Genomic DNA, 18,558 nt, shown 5'->3' on the forward strand with positions numbered 1-18,558 from the left:
AAAGTATTCTGGCACAGCTGATTCACTTTTTATATGCAATTTTAAATCAAAGGCTTATTTGGGTTTTGGTATAGTAAAAATACTTTAAAAAGGTACTTCGTCCTTCTGTGCTACATAGTGCAAAGTAAAACTAAAGAGTTCATTTGTATCCTTGCAAATTCTTTGCAGCATTCACCTGCTGTACACCTGCTGTACTCACACACAGAACCATCTCTGATCAAACACACATTTGGCACAATCCACCTGCATTGCACAGACTCCTGAAGAGCAAATGTTCTGACCGTTAATAACCTGCAGGGACATACTGTATACACTCGTTTAATCTAAAAAGTACAGTCTGTTTTGCAGATTCAATTTAGGCTCCGCCTTGTACAACCGATCACTTACTGATTGGTGCTGTTGCATTTATTCTACCCATTAAACATGCATGTTCCGTTTTTTCCCCCTTCACGGTTGAATCTCACAAAAATCTCGAAGGATCCAAAGAGAAACCAGGGGAGCAGCCGTGATTTATTTGTGAATAACTTTAACAACATCAAAAAGACAATGAACAGTAAGAGCACTGGCGGTGGATGTTGCTTGGGGCCCCCCATCCCTGCTGCAAGCGAGATGAACTTCGACCTGCCAAACTTTACACTAGACAACAATGTTTGAATGACTTCCTTCAGCATAATGGTCGATTCCCTTCCTATGCCACGATGGTTTCTCTCGGATTATTTCCCCCGCTGCTACTGCAGTCACATCAAACAGTACGACACATCAGGGCCAGAGGAGTGTTCGGTGTACAATAAATTCTGTTTACAACATTATGAAGTCATGCTGCGGTCTTGAAACAGGAAACAAATGGGTAGATAATTTACTTTGTGTCTCCAGATATCACAGTGGGTGGAATCACTGGGAGATGACTTTTGTGCAGACAACGTGCCAATGCTAGAGGTTGTACTGTATCGCTTTGTGTACTGAAACTATGCTATGTTTTTACATTTCCTGTGTTTTCCAGCTAATTTTCTCAATGCTTTCCTTATCATTTTCTAACTCATAACCGGTATGTAAATTAGATGGATACTGGTTACTTGCAATGCAGTGTTTCAAATCAGTGATCAGCTTATTGATTTTGTAAAAATGTTTACGTGTATAGCTCAGCTCTGGCACATCGTCTTTCAAAAGCCTTAACTGGTGCACTTCAGAGAAGGATTGGGGGGGTGTTCAGTTTACCCAGGACATAGAATCCACGCTAGTGTTACACACTCCAAAACAAGTTATAGGAGCTAAAGAGCAAAACATTCTTTTTCTGGTGGAGGACTGGAGACAGTGGAGGGAAGAGGTTACAGAAAGCGAATTCCTGCTCCAAACTGGACGCCATCACATATCCTAAGAGAGGAGAGACGAAGGGGTTAAACAGTGAAGATTCTCAGGTTAGAGTAAGCCAGGTATAAGTGTGTACTGTGCTGAGTTGGAGATGCTGACTGCCAAGCGCTGTACCATACAGGGTCAGGGGCAGAGCATGCACCGACAATGCAAGCAGGATTACTAGCTAGGTTATAGCTAGTCTTTGATGATTTAGTGGCATCTAGCAGTGAGGGTGCAGACTGCAACAATCTAAATATTGCCCAGCCCCAAGTGGACAACAGACTAAGAGACTACAGTGTCAATAAGGTGTCATGTTCTCCAAAACTGCAACAAGCAATGTCAAATGATGAGGTTATGTGATCTATATACTGCATCTATATTTATAAGTGTTGGATGTTTCACAGTTTGTGTCCTATGTGAGAACCATATGTTACAGCACCGTTCACGATTTATTTGTGACCAGGGGGATGTTTCACTGCACAGGACGGTGATCTAACCCTGTTAACTTCCAGGGAGCATTTTCTCCGACTCAGCGAAATGTAAAACACTGGACACAAACTTCGAAGCACAGCACTAGTTTGTAAGTTGGGACAAATGGAGAATAAACTGTGTTTGAGACCCAAGACAAGAAAATGTCAGGTCTGCCATATACTTAACATCCAGCTTTAAATTTAATAACGTGAATGACAGGCAGAGATTAATAAAAATCACCTGTTCATGTACAATTTTCCTCTCATTTTGTGTCACATTAAATACAATTTAATGACAACTTTGAATAATTAAAAAGAGAAAATTTGCATTGGCAAGTTTAAAACATGCTCTAGTTTGCCTTGGCAAAATAAATGAATTCAGAACCAGATTAAATTTTATTTTTGTTTTTGTAGAACAACAAGAGCATCTGATAAAACAACTTCACTGTATTTTAAATTATCAATTACACACACTCAGTTGGGTGCACAAAGCTAAACTCACCCACTCTTATAAATCACACTGACACTGATGCGCACAAACAATTTTTACAAAAACAGGCTCTACTTTCCAAAATGTCTGCAGTCACATATTCAGGCTTCATGTGTTTGCAGACATTTTGAAAATTTGAGCATGTTTAGAACTTTTATTTTAATGGGCAACGTGAGCGCAGACATCAGCAAATGCTGATTGATTTACATTAAAAAATGTAAAAAAAAAATGCTAAAAACTTGCTGACAGAGACACTTAGACTCTTAGTCCATGGCTTTTACAGTTTTTACAAAGTGATACTTATTTCCTCATATAGACCATCTTTGGCCCAGGCCCATGTGTTGTATTGTAGCCTGTTTTTCCACCAATGTGCAGAGAGCAAACACATTTCGTTTGTCCTGTCATCAATTTAAATCAAACAAACATTACATCTGGGTGATCTGAGCTGCAGCAAAAGAGGAGTCTAGAGGTGCAGTCGAGTGAGGAGAAATAGTCCTTTAGTCTGTTGGTCATTGATGTTGTTGTTCTTTTAGGCAGATTAAATGAGAGGTCAAACACACTTGGGCAGCCTGCCCAGGTATATGTGTGAAACACTGCTTACAAAGTACTCCTACCTGTCTCCACTCTGAACTCCCATTGGCACGCAATAGTTGAGTTCCAGTCTGGCTATGTTTCCAAGGCGCAGCACGATGCCTGCTCCATACGACCAGCGAATACACTCGGCCAGCTTCTGGAGATGAGCCTGGGGACCTTCCCCTACACAAACATAACACTCAATTTGTCACACTACAACGGTACTGGAAAGTTAACAGTTGACAGTCTGTGCCACTCATTGTGACATGCGAAGTGTGGTACAGCATGTAGTAATATCTTGAGGGCACCCACCATAGTTGAGGTTGCAGAGGTTTCCAGCGTTGAGAAAGAAATGTGTTCGGAAAAGGTCTCCAAAGCCACCCTTGCCTGGTCTGAAAGGTAGAGGGGTGTAGAGGTGCAGACCACCTGCCCAGTATGCCTCTCCACCCAGATAATCACCTGAAACACACAGGAGAGCAGGGCAAACGGCTTTATGGCAGCACTTAGTGGGACACATTCACATCTTTATGTGTAGTGGAACAGGTCAATGCTAAATTACTGTATTATTAAAGTTGTGATCCAGATTGTTTTTTCCAGACAAGAGAAGAAATTACGCTACTGTTTTCTTTTGCATGGTCTTGTATTTTTATTAGCATTTTATATATTGTTTATTAGGTGCAGACACACACTGTGTGGGCATCTCCACTTGCTGTTTTGGTTCATGTAGGTGCAGCATTACAAAGTGCAACAGGGCACAGAGTTAAAAGTAAAAACTGATGACAGTGTCTGGAACAGTTGAGAAAAATCACAAGTCGCATATTTATAAATACAAAATGTTGCATTTCTCCTCTGTCTTGTTGTAAATTAACACTTCAAATCCTAAAACATTTGAAGTGTATACGTTAACAGCTCTTTCTGTTAACGTATAAATGGACAAAAAGAAACCCGGCCCGTCTTTTGCTAACTCGACACATTTACAACTTGAAACAGACTAAAAGCAAATTGTTGTGCATTCAGTACTTTTTTTTTTTGTCCTTTCAGCTTATCCTGTAAGTTCAGGATCACCACAGCAGATAATCAGTTCACATTTTGATTTGGCACAGTTTTTTTACGCCCTTCATGACGCAACCCTCTCTAATGCTGGGGACGGACTGTTGTGGATTCAGTGTCTTGCCCAGAGACAGTTCGACATTAAGAATGGGGCGCGAAGCTCCAACCCTATGGTCAGTGGGTGGCCATTCTACCAACCGAGCCACCCCCGCACCCCCCCCAGCGCGTCCAGTACAACGTGACCAGAAATGATGGGTGTGATGAGAAGTTGGCGTTGAAACTGGGAAAACTTCTGCGATGCTAAAATGTGCAGCTCAGAAGCCAGAGGTAACTGTTTTGAGGCAGTAAGACTGGGGTCTGTTTAAGCACAGTAACACAGGACTGGTTGTCACCAAAGAACTGAACCCCCTCATTCATTCTGCTGGCTTTATTCAACCAATTGCACGTCATGGTGGTCCTTTGCAAATTTCTCAGGATTCTCAACCAGCATAGCATTATCACTCATTGCTCATTCAAATCCAAATCTGACTGTAATCATTAATACTGTACATTCTACACAACCCATAAACTTAAATTCTCAGGAATAACAACCACAGGAAGCTGTGGGCCTCTACAGGCAGATGATCCAGCATGCCACTTTGTTACATTTCATACAAAACAGTGATGACTGGAAAATAGAACAGCTCTTACCTTCACTTTGTGGCCCAATGCTGTACATTCCAAACCCTCTTACACTGGTGGGACCTCCAAGGTAGAACCTGGACAGAACACACAATTTGAGAAAGTACTGCAAAAATCATACAATCCAAAATACGTACACAATCCTGGAAGTAAAGTAATATAAAATTGTAGTACACCTTGCAGTTGAAAGATAATAATTGACTAAAACACTTGACGGTTTTGCGCCAAATTTAGCAATAAATATCAATCTTTGTGTGTGGAGTGGAGCCAGACATGTTTCCAGGGCAACAAGGCAACAGATAATTCATACTTATCAGCGATGCAGGTTGGTTGTCCTCCGATGGGGTAAAGCATCCCGCCCCAAAGGGAAGCAGACAACACCTGAAAGGACACAATAGTTCCATTACACACAGAGAAACAGCAATAACATATTTACAGTTTCCCACTGCTTTGTGTCCACTGGTGTCTTAGCAGTGAAGTGATGTCCACCGTCACTTGGATTTTTTTTTTAGTAGATACTGGAAGGTTTGATTTCTATCTTACTGAGTCCCAGAAAAGTCGTCTGTTAAGCTGCAGCTCAAAATCCTCTTTCAAGAAGCTGGCATCTCCTCCTGTGTAGCCAGCTAGCTCCTGCAGGAGAAACACACAAGGGACTTCACATCTTCTGAACAACACACGACAGACACAACATCTTCTGAACAAGATGACACATGCTTTTTTTGGATTCATTTAGTCTACCTGGTTGATCCGGAGTAAGGCACCTCTGCTAGGAAAAATTGCAGAATTCCTTGAATCAATTGATACAGTGTGCTACAAACAAAACAAACAGGAGAAAGTGGAAATATGAAAATTCTATTATCCTAAGGCAAAAAATCAAAATCAAACAAAGTGCCTCAAAAGAGACATAATGACATGAAATGGGGTAACTTGAAAGTGGAAAAGTCTCCATGCTGTACCGAGAGAGCCGATTTCAGCGAGTGTCCACTCTCTTCTCGAACAGCGAAGGAAGCGCTGCGAGCCAGGCAGCCCAGCTCCCTCCACACCCCCTCCCACTTCAATGTGTGGCTGGTCACCCCCAGAGGAAACTAGAGGACAGGAAGGTGGAGGGCTTCAGTTATAGTAAACTGATTCTAACATGGAAACTGTTACTGTAATGTTTCTTCTTTAAGGGGCTGTATTACAAGAGTTGTACAAGAGTTGGCCCAGTTTGTCTCGCTCAAAATGCGTCAACTTCCTGATTGTAGTAGAGTTAGAGATTTCGGAAGGGAACACAAATGGTATGAACACACATCCAGACTCTTACATTCAGCTCTGCAGAAACGCCTCGGTCTGTCTCTTTTAAGGAGCTCCATGGGAACTGACCGGTGACTTTGTACATGTTGAGAGTGAAGCTGAAACAGAGGACACTGCTGTAAACTGGCTGAATTCAGTATCAGTCGTCCTGATGGCCTTTATGAGCTGATGCATTAAAAAAGGAGCATAAGTTGCTGCAGCACATTTATTAAAAAAAATATATATATATTCGGACACTTCCTCTCACAGAGGAACTGATTCTTTGGGATTTTACTGATTAATATAAGCATACAATGCTACCAAAAGAATTGACTGCTGCAGTCCTGTTGAAGTGTGAGACTACATTGTCAATAAAAATTATTCACTCTCCTTGGACGTTTTTATTCTACATTTTTTTCATAATATTGAATAATGCTGGATTTAAACTGCTCTTTTTTACATTTACAAAAAACCTACAACAAAACACTTTAATATCAAAGTGGAAACCAATCAATATAAAGGTAATCAGAAAGTAATTAAAATAAGAAAACTAAACATGAGTTATTGCATGAAGATTCACCCCCTGTAAAGTAACTCATCTTTTTCATTACTGGTGCCGCTAATTAATGTAAAGGATAAAACTGGTAAGATTGAGATTATCTTAGTGCAGTGAATGTGTTTAAAGGATTGTAGTTTATATGTACCTTCTAAAAACAAGGTTGTCAAAAATTGGCCAAGTGACCTCAATCCAACTTAAAATTTGCAGATGTACTGAAAAGGACTTTTCACTCGTGATCCCTGTGCAACCTGTGCTGTTTGGTGAAGGAGAAATTCTCCACTTACTGATGTAACTGCAGGAAAAGATGCATATAACCAGTAACTTGGTTTCACTTCCACTTTTACTTTTTAGAGGCACTGTATATATACTGTATACTTGTGACATACTTGCGTTCAAAGTGTCCGGGCTGGGGCTTGAAGAAGGACAGACCATAGGATGTCTCTTTGGTCCCATAGGAGAACTGGAAGGTGAGTTTCTCAGCTCGACCGAACATGTTGGGCAACTTTAAACCCAGCACCTAAACGGCAGGGAATAGAGCCAAACAAACTGATGACTGAATTAAAAAAAAAAAAAAAAAAGTACTGGTGAACTTGTTATTAAGAACGTGAGCTATTAAACATATATCCCTAACAATCCTCTTAACGTTGCTCACCATGCTTCCTTCATTGTTGCCAACCATAGTGTTGTAGCTTCCAGTAAGTCTCTTGATCTCTGTCACCTCAAAAATTACATCAAGACCATTGGGCAGAGCATCTGCACCTAAGAAAGAAAAAAACGATGAGGAAAGTTTGACCTTCACATCTATGCTGCGTAAAAGATATCCGAGCTGTCCAATCAAGATGCACAACTTACAAGTAACAATTGTGGCCAGGGGTCAGCAGGTGACTTCAAACACTCCATCCTTCCTACTAAGAAGCAATGAATACTTACCTTCAGATGTATCAATAAGAACCTCCACCTCTTTGAAGATACCCAGGCGGAGCAGCCTCTGTCTAGCGACGTGAGCTTTTTTCATAACCTGTAAGAAAGACCACTTTATATTCAAGGTTTAAAACTATCACAGTACATATCTCAGTGTGTATTGTCATCGGAATACATGTGTGTGTTATGGTGAGAAACACTCCATGGATCTAAACTTTTCTTTTTGACCAATTCCCACCACTCAACATCTGATGTTTTTTATGTTCTATTGTAAATAAAATATGGTTTGATGAGATTTGCAAATCATTGCATTCCATGTTTACATTTTACACATCAGCCCAACTTCTTCTTAATTGAGGTTGTATTTAACCTTTTGCACTGAGTCATGTTTTGTCCCCACCTGTCCTAGAACTGATTATTTCACAGTGCTGTGATGCTCTGCTGTGCACTGCAGTTCGAAATACATACATCAATAAGGTTTCTTGCATTGAAAACCTCCGATATCTCGTAGCCAAGCAGATCCTCTTTAGTTCTTCCAAGACCCTGGATGTTGACATGTTGGACAACCACCTGCAAATCACAGATATTTTAACTTTACTTCAACAGTAAAAATGCCCCTTTTTGAACTTAAATGCCCTCTTTTTATGAACCTTACATGCATTTTATTTTCAAAAAAGAAAGAAAAAAAAAAGATCTACTGAATCCTAACAAATATTTCTACAGCATACAAGCAGGATAAATACACCAAAATGTATTACTGCATTAAAATGCAATAAAAGCTTAAATACATGGACATTCATTAACAGACATCAAAGACTAAATCAGGAAAGAAGGAGAATTTTCACTGCCATGCGATAAGTGAAAGAAATTCATCTTAAACCCCCTCTCAGTGTTATACACTAAACGTTTTGGACTGTAACCAAAAGTTGTTCAATTTCAATTCAATTCAATGTTGGAATCCAAAGATTACACAAACATAATTGTATTGCTTTAATTGTACAAAAAAGTCAACTACTAGGATGACTACTACTACTACTTCTTCTTACATCTTTGTTTTCCAGAATCTCCTGCTTGGCCTCTTGCTCTAGTTCCGGAGTCTCCACCAGGTCATCAGGGCTGACGCCCAGGTCCCGGCCGTGCATTGGGAGAGGATCCAGACTCTGTAGCAGTGATAAGGACACTCATGTAAATGACACTGTGTGTGCCATCTAATGCAAAGAATAGCCTTGAAAGTAATCAGGCCATGTTGTTGAGACGAAAGTGTCCAACGAAGACCTGAAGCAAGTCAAGTCAATTTGTGAGGGTGCACAGTGAATGAAAGAGTACAGTAACAACTTAAACCTGACACAACCTGCATTTGTGGCTCATTTAAAGGTTAACAGTCATAAAAGATAAAAGCCCGAAAAGTCAATGAGTGGCACTTTATGTTAGGATCAGTGAAAGTCACTGCACCAGTCACGTGACAGAAATCTGGTCTGTCTATACAAGATGAATGACAGCATTGATGACGGCTTGGAGGTCGTGGCCTGAATATTGTGGGGTATTTTGTTACTGTATGGAGCAAAAAAATAAAAAGAACAACAAAAAAAAAGACCAGTCAGTCTATTAGGAAAAGTACTCTTGAATTTAGAACACTATTCAATGCTATATCTTGTAATTTTATTGTGAAAATAACAGCAGAACGCCTCGTGACATTTGAGCACAGTAATTATAACGATAATCCTTTTTTATTAACTAAAAATTCATGACGCCATCTAAAGCTAAACTTATCACCCACCTTGTGCAGGCAGCATAAAAAGCTATTAATTAGCAGAAGACTGAGCTAAGCTACTGTCCGCTTCACCACCAACCGTTCACACGTCTACATTCAGGTGGGCAGGGAGGTCATGGTCAAAAATCAACAGTAAGGGCAGCTGTCAGGAAGAAATAAGGTTCACCTTAGCATGGACAGCCCCCATGGTAACTACCCGCTGCGTTAAGCCTCTTCAGACCGGGTAAATTATTGTGCTCGAAGGTCAAAACTAGAAAGTGACAGCTACTACTTTCTCCAGCACCAGTCCCCGTTCAAGGGAGACGCCATGACAGTTGGTGAGATCTCGTGATGTGTTCGCGTAGGGCTCCTGCAATACGTAAACTTTCCTCCGTCTCCTTACATATAAATCAGTAGGCATGTGTTGTTGTTGTTTTTTTTTAATTTTTGGTTAGATGGTTATCTTTCCTTGTGAAATAAACACATACATTTATAGTAGAAAATCTTTATCGTGCATTTATATAAGTAGCCGAATTCACTTAAAATGTGGACTATGATAGTGCAGCTCGTGTTTATGTTTGTATCACGAGGCAACAGAAACACACAGGGCGGGAGATGTTAGCAACGCCCGAGGGCGATGTGAGTTCACCTAGTGTCAATCTAGCCTCCAGGAAGACTACAGGTACAAGCACACCGTCACTGAGGGACCAAAAGCTCTTACTGTATATATAAAGACCTGGTCAAAACGAACAAATCTGTTGCTGTGAAGGCATCACAATATATTCTTGCTGTGATTGGTTAGAAATGAGAGTGCGTCAGTACGTAGGTGGGATCAAAGTTATCGCTAAACGCTGACTGAGCTGCGTCAGGAGATGGCGCCATTTGTCTTCATTTCGCCGACTTCACTTGGAACCTTTCACTTCCAGCAGAGCAGTGACAGCTTTTGGACAAAATACTGAAATTGAGGTAATGCTTGTTACTTTCCCAGCCATCTTTAGCCCTGTGTATAATGCATTAGACTAAATCAAATACGGGAAATGACAGTGAATCGCTCTTCGACTTCCTTCACTGGACTGTTGCTCGAAAACTAAAGTCGGGAGCCATATTTCAACTCATCTCTTCTTATTCACCCCTTGTAAATACAATACAAGTTTTATTACAACTTAATTCAAACAGAAAAGATCTAGTTTTTATATATCACATCTCAAGTCATAGCAATCACCTTTCAAATCTTCCTAAACTCCAGTTTTTATAAGCAAAGCTTATAGCACTAAATTAGCAGACTCATCAGCCATTGCCACATTTACCCGGGAACCTTTTTCTGAGTGTCTGTAGTAACACACACACACACACACACACACACACACACACACACACACACACACACACACACACACACACACACACACACACACACACAACACACACAATCTGCTGTGCAAACAGGCAAACACACCTCTTGTCACCTTGTGATTTAGATTTCACTAACATTACCGCTAACCATGCTCCCTTATTCATACCGAGGCTTTTACCACTCACTTTAGTGCACATCATCAAAGAATTGCCTTTTCTTGTCATTAGCAGCAACTTTTGCAAACACCCCACATCTCCTAAAAGTTCTGGGATTGGTTCCCTGACACTGCAAACTACCTCCGTAACTGGATATTTGCATTTGTGTAAAACCAACCAGTTTAAAAGGTGCATGTACTCATGAATGCTGCATCATGAATATTCTCTTCACAAAAAAGAAAAAATGAGAACTATGCATCTGATTATAGTTTAACATTTCATTGTAAGCAACCTCATGGTATAATTTGTACAACTGTAAGTATTTCAAATTAGGGACTAAGGTATCAAAATGTAAAAGGAAAGCAAACAACAAGTATGTATGGGAATAAACAGTCAATTTAATGTCAAATTAAATTCAACTTAAGTGACACTGCTAATACAATTGATAAAAAGCACTGTATTGTAGGATTATCCAAGGCTTTTAATACTGTTTAAAATCATAAATTATTTTTGAAAAAGAAAAAAAGATTTCAATATTTCCGCTTGAAACTGGTTTAAGTCCCTCTGTAGGGTTCATACAGTTGTTGCTTATGTTTTAAATCAAGTCCCTAGAAGGTTTTATAAACGGTTTCACAAGGATCAATAGGAAGCACACGGCCGTCTTTTTCTTCATAAATAATGTTTATTCTTCAAAGCAGAGCTGCAATGAAATGTTTATGCTGATGATATAATATTTTTCGTCTTTGGCACCACTGCAAACTAGGCCTTTTCTAGATTACAGGCCATTTTTGATGACCTGCAGATCACAGTCCCTCTAAACAGAGATGCAATTTATGTGGTTCCGTTTTATAATTACGTAGGGATTTGGTTTGGGTCAAAAATTAGTTTCTCATGCAGAAACTGAATAATAGAGATTCCCCTTACGCTTATGACATTTTTACTACAGGACACTGTTTACCACTGTACTATTTATTTTAACATTGCAGACAGTCATAAAAACTTACCACTGCGATTTGTGTAAAAGGGTGTAATGCTCTTCCCTGTCTACCTTAGGATGTACCTACCAATCTTACTGTCTTAAAAGATATGTCATTTATTCGGGACCTATAACAGCATAGTAAAGATTTATGTTAGAAATCTGGAATCAATTAATATTAACAATGTAAATATCTAGGTTGTATTATTACTTTCAAACTTATTCAACTTAATTTTTACTGTCAGAATGTATAAACTGTGTTTCTGACTTGAAGTCTTTTAAACTGAAACAATGAGTTGATCAAAGTTAGTGTTGAATTAAATGCCTGCCCCCAGACATTTGGATTTTTAGCAAACGTTGTGAGAGCAGCCCCAAGTGTTGATTTGATTTTTGTACAGCTGCAGCTGTAACTCCCACATGCTGAATGATGACCTGACTCTGCAAACTGAGAAACGTGAAAGGAAATCTGTCAATTTTAAGTAAAGATGTAAACTTGTATACTGCAATACAGCTTAATGTGTACAGTGCTGTTTGTGGAAATGCTGTTTTCTACGCAGCTAGTTCAGGACAAAGGTGAATAAAATGTGGATCAGAGTAACTAAGAACATTTAGTCTTTGTTAAGCTACTTGGACTTCACTGAAGTATTTTTATACATTTACATTTGCTCACTACAGTTCAGAGTGAAATATTATACTTTTCCCCCCTTTACATTTACCTGACAGCTGTGGATTCTTTAGTACAAAACAGCTGATAAATGCTGGTTATCGTGGATAAAGCAGCAAATTGATGTCTTTAGTTTATTACTAACATTTTTCTTTCCTATAATTTCACCTTTCAAAGTCCTTTTAACAAATAGAGACTGACATTTATGGTATCAACAGCATCAGATATAGTGGAGATTAAAACACATTGTTTTCCTTGTGGACTAGTAAACTTGTGCTTAATACATCTTGAGTTTGAAGTTCTACTTGGAGTATTTTCAAGGAAAGAATTCGCACTTTTGCTTGAATATTGACTTACGTATTTCTATAACTTCAGGGATATTTTAATTTTTCAAGTTAAACCTTTATAGAAATATAATAACTTTATAGAGTTTTTAATCTATAGTCACTGATAATCTTGTGTTGTGTCCGGAGACCCCGTGTTTCTGCACCGTGACGCTTTCATTAAATAGTTTGTCTCTCTCTCTCTCTCTCTCTCTCTCTCTCTCTCTCTCTAGCTCCACCGGCACTAACAAGCCAATCACAGGGCTGTATGGGCTCTCCCCCGCTGTACCCCCCCCCCCCCCCCCCCCACCCCCACGCCGCTGCCAGTCCACCATAAGCGGTCCTCCTCCTCGTACCAGAGACACACTCTCACACACACACACACACACACGCGTACGCACAGTCCAAAGCCCCAGAACAGCCTTGCTGAGTCCTCCTCACACCGTCTGACAGCATGGGGAGCGCTTCTTTTTCCCGGGATGTGTATTTGTTTGTCCTCCTCATAAATACTTGCAGGGTGATGGGGGATGTCGCAGGTAAGAGCTCTCCTCTCCTGTCTTGTGTCTTTTGCCAGCCATTATATTCACCTATTAGTACCTGCACTCTCTAAAATGAATGAAACATGACAGAACGACTGCTGGTAATGTTCTAGTGATAGGACTGTTCCAGTGACTGGAGATTTTAAATAGCTACTGAACAATTAAGCCACGTTAAACTTGTTTCGGCAGTACTATGGAAATTGACTTTATGGAATTGTTATGCACTGTTATAATAAAAGAGCATCGTGGTGAAAGCAAATATCCGCTTCAGGCGCGCTTTGCCCCGAGTAGACATGTTTACACTGATTTGGGTCGTTTCGGAAATCCTGCTTAATTAAATGTCAGAGTCTTGGTAGCCGCGCAGGTTTACATCATACTTTTCCCTAAAAGGCGTTTGTGATGTGCAAATGAATTTCCAGTCGGTTCTCAGCCTCCCAGACTTGACTGGAACTTTTTCTTCCCTGCGCGTAAACGTCAATTTTACCCTGATCTTTGGGAAATGATGCAAATGAATTTACCGGAGGCGGCTTTCAGGCGCTTGAGCCCGCTGTGCGCTGAGCCGCTAGGGAGCATCTCGCCCTCGGGTTTGGTGGCTTGTGTGGAGCTGGGGGAGGAGGAAGGGAGGTGGAGGTGGCTGGCACACGACAGTCACTTTTTGACATGACACTGTCCCAGGAGAGGCAGGCACCAGGGACTCAGTATCAGCAGCAGCACATTGTTCAGCCTCCCTCAACTTTGAATGGGTGAAGAGTCAATATTGAGACAAGGAGCCACCGTGCAGGGACGGCTCAGGTTTAAACAGCACACTTGCGTTAGAAGGAAGATCTGAAGTGAACTTTTTCTCGAATGATTTGACTAAATGTCACTAGAAATAGACCAGAACTTGTTGCTGTATTTGGTCTCGCTCTCCCTCTTCTTTCTCTGTCTCTTGTCTTGACTCTTGCCCAAAATAACCCCACCCACCGTTTTTTTTTTTTTTTATTTAAACAGGAAAAATATTAATTGTAAATTCCATTTTATCATTTATTTATTGCTTTCATACAGCTGAGCCGGGCAGAGGGCCAGACAGAGAGCAGGGGCCGAACCACAGGCTGCTTCCTAACGTACACACTGGCTGTTTATACTATGAAGGAAGCGAAGGGCGAGCAGAGCCCTGTGGTGATGCAGAGCTCTGTTGAATGACAGGAGGAACCTGAACATCTTAGTCTCAGTCCCCCGCCCCGTTCTTTCTCTGTGTGTATGTACACTGTGTAATGAGTTGGCCCTCTGCCCTGGGATTCAGGCACAGATGTGACCACCTCTTCTATCAATATCCTGATCAATTGCAAAGCTGTTAAAGCCTCTGTTGTCTAAAATGAGAAAACACCATTTCGACCAGTTCTTGTGTAATCTAAATGTTATTTATTGGTTCCTTGTTCATTTTGAATTAGTATCCAAATTCCGAGGAGATGCAACTTTCTGGTATCTGCATAAAAATATGGTGTTATACATTTTTTTTTGTGTGATATCCATTCTATTCCATAACATCTCTCCAGGCTTAGGTTTTTTCACTCCAGTCTGTTTATTTGAAAAGAAAATAAATACAATACTAAGTCTAGTACTGTACTGTAATGTGACATAAATGGCAGTTATCTCCTAAAATGGCACTGGTACGCACATGATGCAGGGGACCATCGTGTTAAAGACGGAAATATGGGCTGTGTACCGACAGCCAAAACGACCAGCCGATATGTACGTATTACAGTTTGGGGACATCTAGTGGCTGATGTGAACAAAAACTTGGTCAGGAGGAGATTGTGGTGGTTCAAGAAGACTTTGCCAGAGAAAACTGGAGTTTGAGTCTAGAGTACGGCTACTGTTGCTTTTGGACAATACACTGAACCCCCAACTGTCCATGCCGAGCCAGACAGTGCCGGTCCCAAGCCTGGTCGAAATTGGGGAGGGTTGCATCAGGAAGGGCATCCAGCGTAAAACAAACTGTTCCAAATCAACATGAGGACAAATGAGATGCTGTGGTAACCATGAACTCACAGATAAGCTGAAAAGAAATAAATGAATAAATATATAAAATGCAGCAGTAACATAAGTAACCTGCTGGACATCTTAGTGACACCTGTATATGTGTATATAGACGGGTGCAGGGCAGGCACTTTGGCCACAAGGGCGGCGAAATGTGGGTTTCACACAAATTCAATGTGGAGTCAAAGGCAAAAGAGAGACAGCTCTATTTGGACTGAACCTTTGCCGATGTTCTATGTGTTCACAGATACAGACGAGTGCGCAGAGGGTTCAGACGACTGCCACATCGATGCTCTGTGCCAGAACACACCCAAGTCCTACAACTGCATCTGCAAGCCAGGCTATAAGGGGGATGGCAAGCAGTGTGAGGGTGAGTGAGCTTACTGCTTTTAAACCTGGCCTCTTCAATATCTTCTCACCTCTTTCCACATCAACCTGTTCCCACGAAACTCTAAGTGTAAATGAAACTGATCACCAGAGCATTGGCCAGACAAAGCTTTCATTTAAACAACTATTAAAACAAAAACAGTGTTAGTTGTTCTTAGCTGGTTACAACGGGCTTTGCAAGCTCTGTGGACCTGGTGTATGGAACATTGCTGTTTGCAACTGATTGCGCATGAACTTGTTAATGATCAGTGTTTGATCTGAGTAAACTGCAATGTGTTTACACACTCTGATGAACATCAGTCCACCATAAACATGTTTATTGAAAAACCTGGATACATTTAAGCACAAAAAAATGGCCTGTGATGTAACAGTGGGTTAGACAGCTGTTCCACAATCCTTAAACACCATCCACACCCCTCCTACCCTCTCCCCCCACAACAGGTTCTACTAATTAATAGGGAGGAAGTGCAGGGTGAGATGGGGGCAGGAACTGGCGGTGCTCTCATACCTCCATTCACTTCTGCCTCAGAGCACACCACAGCTGGAGCTGGTTGCACAGATATGCTTTCTCTCTCTCTTTCTGTCTGTAGCTCGTAATCACACACACACACACACACATAAACACAGACACCTTGCTGAGGTTAAAGGATAATTTTAATTTGGAACAACTTTTGAGGTGGTATTAGGTTTAACTCCTTATGGCAGTGACAACACTACTCAACAAAATCCACCTCATCATCATCATTGTGTTTTAAAATGGCCACCTCAGATGTGACATCATAGTTGTGAAAAGCTGAACTCAGATGTTATAGTACAGCAGATGCTATGACATCATACTGAAAGAGAGTCAAGCTTGAATAGTAGGAAAGAGGCTAAGTTTGGATGTTACATCGTGGCTTTGTCATGTCCGTGTGTCTATAGCACAAACATAACTTCTCAAAAGCTCTGTCTTCCGGTTTTCTGCCAGCATTTGCAGTTGCTGGTATCCAGTAATGATGCCGATTTTGGCTGAACTGACTGTTTAGACTTGCAGGATTATTCACTGTGTAAATAAGAAAACCCCAAATACGTTAACCATGCAGCTCTGTTGGCCATATAGCATGTGAATCATTACAGTGGACACAGACACAAACACAATTTAAACGAGGCATCATCAGTAACAACAGCTCCTCTGTCCTCTGAGTAACAGCGTAAGATTTGAACTTTTCAGCGACATGATCTTCCTCTCGTGAAGCTGTTGTCTGCCAGCCATTTATTTATTACATCATTTCATCCAGTCCAGCATTTGATTTAGTGTGTGTGTGTTCGCATGAGCATGAGTGTGTGTACAAATGTCAAGTTAGTCTAAGAATTGCAGAGCACATTTAAAAACATCAGATGAAGTCTTTTACTTCTAATTGCAATGAGATAAACACTGACATATTTATGACTAAGTGCAGAGTGAAAAGATGCTAATTGCATTTTTTTCATCAACCTTCTACTTTCAGCATTTAGTTTGCACGTGGGTAGAGATTAGTGTGTGTGTAAGAAACATGCTTCGCAGTACACTTTCCTCGCTTTGCCTCCTATTCATGATGATATGTATTGAACTCCCCCCCCCCCCCCCCCCCCCCCTACCTCTCCCCACGATGAGGAAACAGCTCATGACAGGGACACCAAATGAAGACAAATGGTGAAAGAAAGTTAACCCCTGACCCCAGTGATAAGATATGGGCACTGTAATTGGCTGGCTGTGTTTTCCATCAACAGGCATTACAAGCCACTTTGCCAGGCCAGCACCATTAGTGGTTCTGCTATTCTTGGAAACACCTTTAAGCAGCAGAGCTTCTGGGTTCACTCTGTGCATCACTCAGGTCATCTTTATTATCCGCATCACTCCATCTCAGCAAAGAATCACTCAACAATCTAGTAAGACATGAAGTGGATTATGAGAACTTGGCTCAAAAATGTATAATCTACCCACAGTGCACCTGTATTTGCTCAGTGAAGGCACAAGATGCACTCTAAACTTGACATTCGTGTTTGTCAAATGGTGAAGTGTAAAGAATTCGATTTTATTGTGAAAATGAAATAGGCCAGTTGAAGTACTCTTTGCAGTAAGGCTGCATAACTGCTTGTATACCAACATGTACTGTAGTTATGAGGAACTCTTTTTGCGGGCGTTTAAAGATAACTTTAAATTTTGAAATGACTTTTATGGCTGGAATCCGGAAGAATGACCATGATCAATCAACCCTAACCATAAGGGGTGTTTGTATTACGATAAGCATGATGACAGAGGCTCTTTGAGATTTAGACTTAAGTACTTATTACAACACAAACCCCAATTTTGCAATAAGAGGGGATCTGGGGATAATTGCACTGCACTATAAAAACATTTGTTTGGTGTCAGAAAAAAGGAAAATAGAACCCTTGGTGTTTTTGTGGAAAGTCCATTACTTAAGCGAAAGTGATGCATTTATGCTTGCAGTTTGTTAGAAATCTAGGAAATACAGTGCAGAACAACCACAGCAATGAAAGCTGAATACCAAAGAAGGTACCAACGATAATAACAATGGGAAGTGGTTTGATTTTTTTACATACAGAACAATAACTGAATGTGTTTGCCAAATCCTTAGGATCAACTACGTGGTCAAAGATTCTCTAAAATATTAGCACTAATGCAGAGACATCATTTTTTTCCTTTTTTTCTAACATAGCAACATGAACATGGGTTTTAGTGATGATCACTTAATTAAAGTGTTTCGAGATTCCAGAGGGATGTGGCCAGTGTGAGAAAATTCTGGCTCACTCTTGTCCTTTTGTAACGGCTGGGATTCAAGCCCTGGTGACCATGGGAGACGACCTGTGTTCTCAGCCTCTGCTACACTTCCGCACTACAAATTAGCAGCTTGCAGACTGCATTGTTCTGTCAGGAGCCGTCTGCCTAGTAGTACAGCGAGACTCAGCAGGATCACATCCCCAACCGCTCAAGAGTTTCACGTAAAGTGAAGCAGGGGGGGTTTCATTCTTATCACAGTGCTTC

The 18,558-nt window shown here is 40.8% G+C and overlaps 2 protein-coding genes across 5 annotated transcripts in view; one reads left to right on the forward strand and one right to left on the reverse strand.

Annotated features, from left to right (window-relative positions):
- Nucleotides 1–491: 491 nt before the first annotated feature.
- Nucleotides 492–9,471, reverse strand: samm50l (sorting and assembly machinery component 50 homolog, like). Its single transcript, XM_067489514.1, has 15 exons — nt 9,304–9,471; nt 8,413–8,526; nt 7,835–7,936; nt 7,376–7,463; nt 7,098–7,204; nt 6,832–6,962; nt 5,918–6,005; nt 5,571–5,699; nt 5,353–5,424; nt 5,158–5,244; nt 4,925–4,995; nt 4,624–4,691; nt 3,196–3,342; nt 2,925–3,066; nt 492–1,371 (listed from the first exon to the last, which is right to left on the reverse strand). Exons 1-15 carry the CDS (start codon nt 9,322–9,324, stop codon nt 1,326–1,328), a joined length of 1,413 nt encoding a protein of 470 aa, XP_067345615.1. The 5' UTR covers nt 9,325–9,471; the 3' UTR covers nt 492–1,325.
- Nucleotides 9,472–12,934: 3,463 nt separating this feature from the next.
- scube1 (signal peptide, CUB domain, EGF-like 1) overlaps nt 12,935–18,558 on the forward strand; it is a 101,836-nt gene continuing 96,212 nt past the window's right edge. For 2 of the 4 annotated variants that reach the window (XM_067490443.1, XM_067490445.1), the window contains exons 1-2: nt 12,935–13,124; nt 15,394–15,516. In XM_067490443.1, coding sequence (XP_067346544.1) covers nt 13,043–13,124; nt 15,394–15,516 — 205 coding nt within the window. In that variant the 5' untranslated portion in view covers nt 12,935–13,042. The remainder of the gene's footprint in view (nt 13,125–15,393; nt 15,517–18,558) is intronic. The other 2 variants (XM_067490446.1, XM_067490447.1) reach the window with 1 other exon arrangement.

Source organism: Channa argus, chromosome 21 (assembly GCF_033026475.1).
Source record: "Channa argus isolate prfri chromosome 21, Channa argus male v1.0, whole genome shotgun sequence".
Classification (NCBI taxonomy): Eukaryota; Metazoa; Chordata; class Actinopteri; order Anabantiformes; family Channidae; genus Channa; species Channa argus.

Coding starts and splice junctions, on each gene's coding strand:
- samm50l (XM_067489514.1), bottom strand. CDS start 9,324: ATGGGGGCTGTCCATGCTAAG. Junction 5,245..5,352: donor CCTTACTCCGGATCAACCAG/GTAGACTAAATG, acceptor TTTCTCCTGCAG/GAGCTAGCTGGCTACACAGG. Junction 1,372..2,924: donor GGAGTTCAGAGTGGAGACAG/GTAGGAGTACTT, acceptor CTCCTCTCTTAG/GATATGTGATGGCGTCCAGT.